The 10436-nt window shown below is 57.7% G+C and overlaps 2 protein-coding genes across 2 annotated transcripts; both read right to left on the bottom strand.

Annotated features, from left to right (window-relative positions):
* Positions 1-959: 959 nt before the first annotated feature.
* LOC136562781 (adenomatous polyposis coli protein 2-like) lies at positions 960-4638 on the bottom strand. Its single transcript, XM_066559788.1, has 8 exons — positions 4062-4638; positions 3822-3986; positions 3357-3488; positions 2919-3020; positions 2313-2413; positions 1592-1664; positions 1304-1375; positions 960-1141 (listed from the first exon to the last, which is right to left on the bottom strand). Exons 1-8 carry the CDS (start codon positions 4636-4638, stop codon positions 1086-1088), a joined length of 1278 nt encoding a protein of 425 aa, XP_066415885.1. The 3' UTR covers positions 960-1085.
* Positions 4639-4878: 240 nt separating this feature from the next.
* Positions 4879-9816, bottom strand: SNX12 (sorting nexin 12). Its single transcript, XM_066559578.1, has 4 exons — positions 9626-9816; positions 8099-8194; positions 7110-7234; positions 4879-6656 (listed from the first exon to the last, which is right to left on the bottom strand). Exons 1-4 carry the CDS (start codon positions 9788-9790, stop codon positions 6554-6556), a joined length of 489 nt encoding a protein of 162 aa, XP_066415675.1. The 5' UTR covers positions 9791-9816; the 3' UTR covers positions 4879-6553.
* Between the last annotated feature and the right edge of the window lie 620 nt (positions 9817-10436).

The following is a 10436-nucleotide window of genomic DNA, read 5'->3' as shown; positions in this document are numbered from 1 at the left end:
CACATCAGTCCTCAGATGCCCCCACCACCTTCCACAAATGAAACATTAGAGTATTTTAGATTGGAAGGGACCCATAAGGACCATTGAGTCCAGATTCACCCGCGAGTTCCTCTCTGTTTACAAATAGCACGGCACTTTTTTGAGTCAACTCCCTTAACTTCCTGGTGCAGGTACTATCTTCACCATGCGTGTAGATGGAACACACAGCATGTTAGGGCTCTCTGCTGCAGATTGTGCCAGCACTGGAGCTGCCCCAGCAACCAAGTGCCAAGCAGGGGTGGGAGAGAGCCAACACAGCTTTCCTGTGCAGCCACCCCTGCACACAGTCCAGGGCAGTGCCCCGGGAAGGGGTGTGGGCTACCTGTGAATGTGCATTCCAAGGCAGCCAGGAACACCAGCCAGAAATAACAGGAGCAGGAACAGGCCAGCCTTCCCAGCCCAACCTGAGGGCACTGCCAGCACCAGAGTCTCCAGTGCCTCACCCAGACACAAGGCAGTGCAGAAGGCGCCTGCATCAACTGATCACAGAGAGAAGGCAGCAGAGCAGGGCCAGCATGCAGGAACAGTGAGGGACTGGACTGAGTCCCAAGTGCTGCTTCCCACCACATGCCCCTAGTCACTGACAATAAAGCAGTAATAAATAGCCAAAGCCTGCAGAAGTCTAATGTGCCATCAGCCAGCATTGGCTTTTCCCACATCCAATGTGAAGGTGGTCTAAAGAAGAAACCTGCCCATACAGCTGCCTACCACCACCACACATCCAAGCATCCCACCTGGAAGCATCAATTTTGTCCAGAAATGCTTCCCCAGAGCCACACTGTACCTCCATCCACCAGCACCCAGCTCCTCCTTGTAACAGACCTTAAATCTCTGGCTAAGCAAAACCAGCTGTAGCCAAGCACAGACCTGCCCTGTTCGCCCAGGGCACTGCCTCTACCCAAGCAGACAGCAAGCACCACTGCAAAAGACACCTTTATTTTACATACAAGGAGTTAAAAAATTAATTCAAGAGCTCCACATATATCACTGGCCCAGGGGCTCGCACAGCTGGATAATGGCTGTTGTCTGTCCCCATGTCCCAGCTGTCAGTCTCTCCCCAGGTCACCACTGTCCAACACTGCTTCATCTTTCTGACAGATTCCTGGGAAGCAACATCAAAGCAGTAATGCTTCTGGCACTCAGCACCTGACCCCTGGGAAAGGCCATGAGCTGTATCCCTCCCACCTCACAGCCCTCAAGGGACCACTGGAGCATCCCTGCAGCCTGCCCAGAAGAGAGAGCTCACCACAGTGAGGGAACATACCTGCTGCTCTGAGCTGAGCCTGCAAGGAGGAGATTGTCTGCTGATAGGCTTCACACTGGGCAGTCTTGTCAGCTGCAGACAGGAGGCAAGAAGGTGTGTGCTCAGCCTATCCTAAATACCTCACACCCAGACTCTCTAGGGCAGCACTGAGATCCTGCTCTACCCCCTAAACATGAATCCAGCCCCACTCCCACAGAGCTGCAGGCCCTGGGCTCCAGGTACAAGCACAGGGGATGTCACCTGCACTACAGGTGTCCTGCAATCCTCAGAACAGCCAGCTCCACATACCAAGCTCGCCCTTCACTTGTTCCAGCTCTTTCTTCACACGCTCCAGTTCCTGGGACAGCTGATCACCTGCAGACTGGCAAGAGCAGGGTGCAAGTGTGATGCAGGGAGTTGCAGCCCCCCCACAACACAGCCACAGCACAGCCCATCCTCTGGAGGAGCACTGCAGCCCATCCAACACCCCAAGCTCAGCCCCCTGGGGACCACTGCCAGGGCACATCCATCACAGGAGCAGTGCCTGGCAAAGGAGCTGCTGTAGGGAGCATCTGCCAGCACCCATGGGAAACAAGAATGCCTTTGGCTGCAGCCACAGAGTGAAGAGCCCTAAAACTGCTGGAAAATGCACAAACTTATTTTGCAGGTAGGAGATTTCCCAACTTGGAGATTCATCTTGCAGGCTCTGCACAGCCCATCCTGGGGCCATGTCCTACATGTCAAGACATATAAAAGTGACAACACAAGCCACATGAAGTTTGCGTGTTTCAAAAGGCCCTTAGAAAATCTAGCTGGACAGAAGCCTGCAGTCCCCTGAGCACAGAGAGCTGGTAAAGCCAGGCAAAAAATGCCCATGGACTTGTGTAAACCCCAGAGAAAGGCTGAAACAGCTCAAGTGTCAGCCAGAAATTGGCAGGTCCAGGTCTCATCATCTCCTATCTCTGGCATAGCTGGTCCAAGCCAGAGACTGAACAGTGCTCCATGGTGACAGGACACAGCTGGCTCTTACCTGCTCAGCAGGGACTGCATCTTCACACCCTGAAGTCAGGCCAGGGGCCAACTCACTGGACAAAGAGGACTCCACACACTCCCATGTCTGGTCATTTCTACCTGTGAAGAGAGATATCAGCACTAGAAACCTGCCATCCTCAGCCCCTCTTCAACCTGGCCACAGAGCTGCTCCAGATCAGGGAAAGACAGAACCTGTCCAAGAGAGCCAGAAGTGTCCCAGCACCTCCAGCCCAACAGCTGCTGCTGGGATAAAGTGCTCCTGCATGGCCTGGCTCCCAGAGGCTCTGGGCTCCTGCTGGGAGTCTGCTCTCCCAGTGAGGGCAGGCAGCTGCCTGGGCAGGGTGGGACAGGGCTGTCGCAGCAGAGTGGGGAGAGCCTCCTCGCCTCCCTTCCCTCTGCAGGGCTCAGCACTGCGGGCTGCCCAGCTGCAGTTCCTGGGCAGGCAGCACCCCCTGCCTGCAGCACAGTCTGGAGCACCCTCAGCCAGGGCCACACCTGGTCACAGGGCCTATCTGGGGAGCAGCACTGCCCAACAAGCAGCTGCCCATGTTTCTCCACACTCCCCCCAACACAAGGCAAGAATCTACACCTCCATACTGCTCACCTGCTCCCAAGACGATACTTGCTGCAACCAGCCTTTCTTTGCTCCCATCATTTTCCTGCAGCTCTCGGGTCCTATTGCACACCAGCTCCTCTGTAGTTGATTCTGAAGTGAGACCCAAGAAAGGAAAATAAAGAGCATCAACCCCTGCTAAGAGACTGACCACGGCCACTCCCTCTCCTATGAATGAGCCTCAAGCACCAGATTTGTTTGGATTCTTTGCTGGATGCCTCTCCAGCAAAAGAGGGAAAGTACTTCACCCAGCCTTGCTTGCTCTGCACTTTACCTCCCCTCCTGTGAGCCCAAGCATATGCAGTACCCCCCCAGTCCATTCCCCAGGATGAGCTTTGACCCTGCAGCCAAGACCTGGATGTTCTTCCCATGGCAGCAGTGCCCCTCTCCCATGACTCTGCAGCCTCTGAGGCTTCTGCCAAGACTCACCATTATTGAGGCAAAAACGCTTGGACGAAATCACTTTTTCTGGAGGCCTCAGTGAGGAGCGGGAAGCCACAGTAGGAATTCCTGTAGAAAGCTTTGAGGAGGGCTGTTTACAACTCCCAACCTTGGCAGCAGCTGTAGTGAACAGTAAACACAGAGGCCGCTATTCCCAAGCAGCTCCATTACACCTTCTTCAGGCAGGCCGGGGCTCAGCCAGGCTGCCTGCCCTAGGAGCACAGGCACCAGTATCCTGTGACCCCACAACACCACGGGGTGAAGGCTTCAAACTCAACAGGCTGCCAGCCCACACTGGTGGCAGTTAACACACACCTCGGGGTACGAGACTATTTCCTAGGCTCCTACCTGTACCGCTCCCATGGACTCCCCACTCCCCATGCCCTGTCCCCTTTTTGGGCTGCAGCCCAAGCCCTTCCCCTTCTCCCTTCTAGGTGCAGCACCGTAACCTACGTGCTTCCCTGCTTCGCGCGAGGCAACTGGCAGGTGCAGAATTACTTTTCACCCCTCTGGCCCGGGGGGCGAGTTTGGGAAGGCTGGAAGGCTGTGCCTGCTGCGAAGCCCCACCGGCACGTTGAAGCCTGGACCTGGCAGGCGACGTCAGCTTCAGCCTGGTCCCTGGGGGAGAGAGGGGGTTCTGCAGGGCCGGGCGGGCGGTGCCGTGCCGGGGCTCCCCGCCGTGACCCCGCTTACCTGGGGGCCGCAGGAGCCGCGTTTCCCAGGCGCCGCGCCCTGTGCCGGCCGCGGGGAGCTGCAGCCCCAGCGAGGCCCGTGCGCGGGGCAGAGCGAGCCTGGCGCGGCCGCGACCCGGGGAGCGGGCAGGGGTGCCGGGGCCGCCGCCGGAGGGCTGCCCGGGGCCGCGCCGCGCCCGCCGGGACACAGCGGGCGTGCGAGCGGGGAGGGCGCCGCCGGCCGCGGGCTGCGGGAGGCACCCGAGCTCCCCCGGGGTCGGAACTGGCGCCGGGCCAGGGGCAGCAGCGGCCTCGCAATCGCCCGCGCTCGAGTTTGGGAGCCGCCCGTGGCTCGGTAAGGGCAGCGGCGTGGAGGTGGCGGGTCCGGGGGGCTTGGGCTGCAGCCCGCTGAGCTCCCCCGGGTCCGGCGAGGGCTCCGCGGCCGCCCCGAGGCGCAGGCGGGCGGCGATGGTGCGACACTCCTCCTCGAAGAAGCTGAGGTACAGCGGGGTGGCCGGCGAGCGCAGCGCCGGGACGTGCTGCAGCAGGTCAGGGCAGTCCGGCGAGCCGGGGCCGGGCTGCGGCTCCGGCAGCCACATCGCGCCTCGGAACCGCCGGGGAGAACCGGGGAGCCCCGCCCGCCTCCGCGCTGTGCCGGCCCCGCCCGTGCCCGCTCTGTTCCGGCCGTTGTCCCGCCCCGCCCGTGTCCCTCTCATCCCTGCCGTTCCCCCGCCCCGCCGCTGCCCGCTCTATCCCGGCAGCTCTCCCACCCCCTCGCCGGTGACCGCTCTCTCCGGGCGGTTCCCCCGTCCCGGTAGCCCCCAGGACCAGGCAGACAATTGGCTTCACAGTGGTTTAATGCGAACGGCACCGGGACGTTACACTGGACAGGGTGCAGACAGCTGGATGGATGGCAGCCCCGCGCAGGGCAGGGGAAGGAGCCGCCCCGAGCGCGACTGGCGGCAGCAGGAGGCAGGGACCGAGCCCCTCCGAGGCCACGGCCGCCTCCACCGGCACCGGGCTCCGCGCTGCCCCACGGCCCTTCACGGACCGAGCCAGCCCCCGGAGCAGCTCCCTCGCGCTTTCAGCGACTTCTCCCCAAGAGCCACCTCTCGCCCAGCAGTACCGGTTCCTCACCAGAAAACAGAGGGGACGGTGGGAAGGCCTCGGGTAACGTGCCTGGCAGGAACAGGAGGGCATCCACTCTGGGCCTGTGCTCCAAGAAAGGCTCAACTGTGCCACAACAAAGTGACCAAGCACTTTTAAACCAGCCAGCCTTGACCTGAGGAGCCCCTGAGCTGAGGCCCAACCTCACTCATCACAGCTGTGGCAGCTGGGGGAGCCTCCAAAGGACACTTGTGCTGCAGCAAGTCACAGCCTCATTGTCCCCTCAAGCTTGGAACACTTCCCTGACCAGCTGAACATTCTCACTTCCACACAAGTGACTGCCTAGCTCACTGCAGAACAGGGGAGAAGACACAAAGAGCCATTGCCACTTCTCCTGCTTTGCAAGCAATGTCTAACCTAGGACTGACTCCCATTTTCTGCTGTCCTTTTCTGGAGAGGTGGCCTCACTCTGGGCCCCTCCAGTGGCAGCCATCACAGCTGCATCCTACAACTGCTCCCACCAGCCTTCTCTCTTACTCCTCCTCACCAGCCAGTCTGCTCCTCGCAGCAGCTGGGGCCCAGGATAAGGTCACTAGGCTCAGCCGAGCAGGGTGCTGCAGGCAACACCAGCCCAGCAGCCCATGCTACAGCAGGCTGTGGTGTTTCTTAAACTCTGGGCCAATGCATCACAGCACATGTGGCTAAAGCCCAGACTATCCCATCTTCCACATGCCAAATGGCCCACAAAGAGCATCATGAGAGCACATGGGATGGAAACCCCTCGAGCTGCCAGCAGCACCTTAGAAAGGAGGGGACACAAATACACCAAATAGGTCTGTAATTCAGGAGGCTGATAGCGGGGTTTGAGAAGGTGTTGGGTCTCAGCACTTCCAGACAGTGAAGAATGGGGGTTTCATGCAGGGTGAATGGGGTGGATGACAGACTGACACACCCAGGCACCTACTCACTGGTTTGGATAAACCTTACTAAAACTCTAATACCTGATATAATCACTGACCAACATGACAACTGCTATTCTTCAAAGTCTCCAGCAGAGATGCTTGGGGCTGCACAGACAAGGGAGTGAAGGTCATCTCTTATCTTCCTGTACAGGGAGAGAGGCAGCTCCTACACCAGAATGCCATTAGCAAGTTCCTGCTCCACACCTAGCCACATCTGCCCCTAGACATGGGACAACACACTCACTTGCATAAATCTTCACATCTTTAGGCCACGACCACAGCCCAGTAGAACAAACTGCTGCCAGTTACAAAAGAGGAAAATACTGAACAAACTGGGAGGTTCAAGAGAGGAAAAGCTGGTTCAGAGAAGACAGATTTAGTGTAAAAATAAATGTCATTTTTGCAGGAGGGAGGGTGGAATGGAGGAAGACAGTGCCAGGTGCTCCTACTGGCGCACTTTCCCTGGGACGTAATTCCTATCAATAGTCTCCTCTTGCAGGAACATATGTAAGCAGCGCTCATTCTGTGCCAGTGGGTGTCCAGCAATTCTGGAAGAAAATCAGATATGGAGGTTAGCACAGCTGCCTCCAAGACCCCCACACCTCTGATGTGCACAGGAGGGAGTCAGGCAGCCAGCTCAGCACACCTGCACCACGCTCAGCCCAAGGTCACGCATGGCTCTGCAAGAGGACCAGTAAGAGGTGCTTGAGCACAGGCTGTTCCCTTCCAGGCCGTGCCCTGAACCAACAGTACCATGCTGGTGGGTCCCTGTAGCACAGCTGTTCTGCTAATACTCACTACGCTCTCGGGAGAGAGCACAAAGCACAGCCCCCACTCAGGGCAGGACTTGCTCCAGTTCCAGTTTCATTACATGGCTGCAGGCACCACCCTCCAGCACTGGCACCTGCCAGAAGCAGGTCAAGACTCAAGACTCTCTCACAGTCAGCCCACGGCAAGAGCTAAAAAGGCAGCACACAGCAAAGCTTGGACATCCAACTTACTTGTTAATAAACTGTTCTAGGCCCTGTCTCCGCTCCTCGATGAAGGACTCCTCAAAGATGCCTTCATCTCCTCGGAAGGGAAGCTGTCGTTTCAAAGCTTTTCCAGGCAGCGGTGGCACTACAATCTGAAAGCACAGAATCACCCCATGAGCACAACAGCCACCTGCCAGCAGACATCCTTTGCTGTTTGAAGCTCATCTCCAGTGCCATCGCATGGACAGAGCAGAAGTTGCCCGCTATCAGAGACTGGCTAAGTTTCACGTCTCAAATCATTTTGGGATGCTTGGCAAATGCCTGTGGGTACGTTTGGTGGGAGGGGCAGATCAGGGCTCGTGAAGGGCTCCACCCCTCAGCCCAGAGCCAACATCCCAGGCCGGGCAGAGCTGTTCATCAATCACACTGTGGGTGGTGCTAACCCAGCCCCTGAGTGGCCAGAAGCTCCACCTTGGGAGGCGGCCACGAAAGCCCTGGGGCTTAAAAGCTCCCACGAGGGACTTGTCTGGCCCCTGCATTTTCCCGGAGTTTTCATCTCATCCATGCTGGAACCCTAGAAGTTGGTAGCTGTGTGTGTTTTCCTGTACCTTTTCTGTCTTTCTCTCTCTTTTCCTTCTAATCGTCTTTTCATGGAACTTTTCTGGGTAACATAGCAACTTAAGGTTTTAAAGGTTTCTATGTTAAGCAGGGTAACATTATGCTAAGTTAATAGTAATTTATTGTTACATAAAAGTAATGTTATAATAAATGTATCAATTCTTTTGCCAAAATTCCTTATTTTTGCCAGTAAACTTTTGTGCATTTGTGACCTCTTGAGAATATCTGGTTGGGATTTTTCCTTGCACCAAACTAGAGTAAGGGAATCTCAGTTTAACCCCTAGATTTAAGTATCTGGGGTGCAACATGCACCACCACTTCTGGGAATCTCAAGATTGTTGCTGCAACTGTTCCCACGTTCTGGCTTAAGGAATAGGGAGGTCTGAGCCAGACCTCACCTTACTGTCTCGTTCCAGCTCATTCTTCAGCCACTCAAAGTCGCTGTATCGTCTCCTCACACACGACTCCTTCAATTTGAAGATGGGGAGGTTTGTCTGTAATGAAGCAAAGCAGTTTATTTGCAGGTTGCTCTGGAAGCCACACATGCAACTGAAGATGCAGTGAGAAAATTAAACCTCCTAAGGATGCATGATGGGAACACTCAACTTCCTTATTCAGGACAGCACAAACACCAAAATCCTTCAGATCCAAGCAAGCCAGTCTACTCAGTGCCAGCCATTCCCTCTCCCTTGAGTGACTATTTCTGGAACATGCCCCCTTCCCAGGGGCACACACTGGAACCAGTGCTGACAATATGATTGTCAGGAGAATTATCATTTTCCCCCCAAGTTTAGTCCATTTTGAAGTGATCTACAAGAGAGTTTTGCAGCAGCCTGCAGAGCAAAAGAACATTTGACCTGACACTGGCATCTCCATGGAAGAACTAACTGAGGGAATCTTGCCCCAGCAACTGTTCCAGGCTAGACCTTATCAACAGTCTTCTCCTAAAACAGAGCACCTACCCTAACAGGCTTTTCATGCCCACCTTGTGTCACTGGAGAACGGTGCAGCACTTCCTCACCTTTCTCCCCTGCCACTGGAGTCCAACAAATGACAGCTGCATTAACTTTACCCCATCAACACAGTCTGAATCATTCCAGGAACTGAGGTAACAAAACCTTCTGATGGACAGCACTTAGATATTACTGCAACACAATTAACTGTGTTCTTATGAGGTCTGTGAAATAAACCCAGCTGCTTTCAGAGCATCTCTGCTGGTTTCAGTGGGACTAAGAGGTTCCCATTGCCACCTGCAGGCTGATGGGAGCCAAGCACCAGAGCAGAAAAAAGCAAACACCAATTCTTCTGAAAGGCAGAGGAGACTGACCAGTTAAATCACGCTATAAGCAAAAGTTAAACCAGAACCACAACACATGCTAAAGGGATCTTGTTTTAGGGGAAGCTCAGTTTTACTTTTCCCACCTATCAGATGCAGAGCTGTGAAGGGGTCCCCAGTTCAGCTCGTTTAAGGGCCAACGAAGAGAACTCTGCTCAGCCTCCTATGCACACTCCTACCTAGGCCACGGGCTCTTGGTAAAGCAGCCAGCACGCAGTGTGAGCAGCCCCACGTTACTGCCACCCAGCTCTCCTCCCCTGCCCGAGATAAGCAGCTACGTGCAGCCATGCCCTCCTCAGCAGCCACCCAGCGGGGCTCTGCAGCTGCTGAGGCAGCACCTCGCTGTCCGTGTGCGCAGCAGCCCCCGCTGGATGCCGGGCGAGCCCATCAGCTCTGACCTTGAGCCCCGCAGGCTCGCCCCAGCCCGGGGCTTCGCCTCCTCCGCCCCCCGCTGCTCCACAGCGGCAGCGCTCCGGCCCTACGCGGCCGCCGTCCCTCGGCCACCGCGTCCCGAGCGCTGCCGCCCCTCCCCGGGCCGCACACCCGCGCACCGGGCAGCCCAGCCCCGCAGGCCCGACCGGGGCCGCACCCGCATGCGGAGCTCGTAGCTGGTGTATCTGGCGCGGCCCATGCCCACGGTCTGCGGGTTGAAGATGTCGATCTCGAGGAAGTTGCTGGGCGGCCCGTACGCGTCCGTGAGGTCCTGCGGCTTCGCGTTGAGGCGCCGGGTGTCCGCCACCGCCGCCTCCGACATGGTGGTGGTGCCGCCGCCCCGCCCGGTCCGCCCCGCCCGCTACCGCAGCCCGCCCCGCCCGCGCATAGCCGCACGAAGCCCGCCCGCCGCCTACATAAACCCGCAGCTATCCAGGGTTCGGGGCCCCTCAGCCGCCACCCCACCCGCACATCGCAGCACGGCGCCCGCACAGCGCCTGCATAACGCGGTAGTTATCCAGGGTTCGGGGCCGCTCAGCCGTGGCCGTGACAGCGCCGCCGTGCGGCCGCCCCCTGCAAAAACGCAGCGGATATTCAGCCCGCGGGGCTGGCTCGGCCGGCCCCGGAACCTGCATGGCAAGCTTGCTCCCGGCGTTGCTCCGCGTCCCCTGAGCTGTCCCGGCCGGACCCCCGCAGCACAAGGCAGAGCCCGAAGCTGAGGCGGCTGTCCTGAGCGCCCGGCTGGAAACCGGGGCGCGGGGCCAAGAAATGTACACAGGGACTGCACCATACAGCGTCTGGAGTATTGCCAGTCCCGGATGCTGTACAGCGCGGGGAGCGCGAGGCCCCGGAACATGGTTGTCGCGATTCTGACGGGCAGATCGGGACGCACACCCATCACGCCTTACGCCAGGGAGTGTCCCGGAAATAGGCTCCCATCCGTGACGGGATGGTGGAGGCAGCACCAC

The sequence above is a fragment of the Molothrus aeneus genome, chromosome 14, assembly GCF_037042795.1.
Source record: "Molothrus aeneus isolate 106 chromosome 14, BPBGC_Maene_1.0, whole genome shotgun sequence".
Lineage (NCBI taxonomy): Eukaryota > Metazoa > Chordata > Aves > Passeriformes > Icteridae > Molothrus > Molothrus aeneus.
This window is presented reverse-complemented; position numbering and strand designations above follow the sequence as displayed.

Coding starts and splice junctions, on each gene's coding strand:
- SNX12 (XM_066559578.1), bottom strand. CDS start 9,790: ATGTCGGAGGCGGCGGTGGCGGACACCCGGCGCCTCAACGCGAAGCCG. Junction 8,195..9,625: donor GCTACGAGCTCCGCATGCGG/GTGCGGCCCCGG, acceptor GCTTCATTACAG/ACAAACCTCCCCATCTTCAA. Junction 6,657..7,109: donor CTAGAACAGTTTATTAACAA/GTAAGTTGGATG, acceptor ATTTTCTTCCAG/AATTGCTGGACACCCACTGG.
- LOC136562781 (XM_066559788.1), bottom strand. CDS start 4,638: ATGTGGCTGCCGGAGCCGCAGCCCGGCCCCGGCTCGCCGGACTGCCCT. Junction 3,489..3,821: donor CGCGCGAAGCAGGGAAGCAC/GTAGGTTACGGT, acceptor TGTTCACTACAG/CTGCTGCCAAGGTTGGGAGT. Junction 3,021..3,356: donor GCGTTTTTGCCTCAATAATG/GTGAGTCTTGGC, acceptor GTCTCACTTCAG/AATCAACTACAGAGGAGCTG.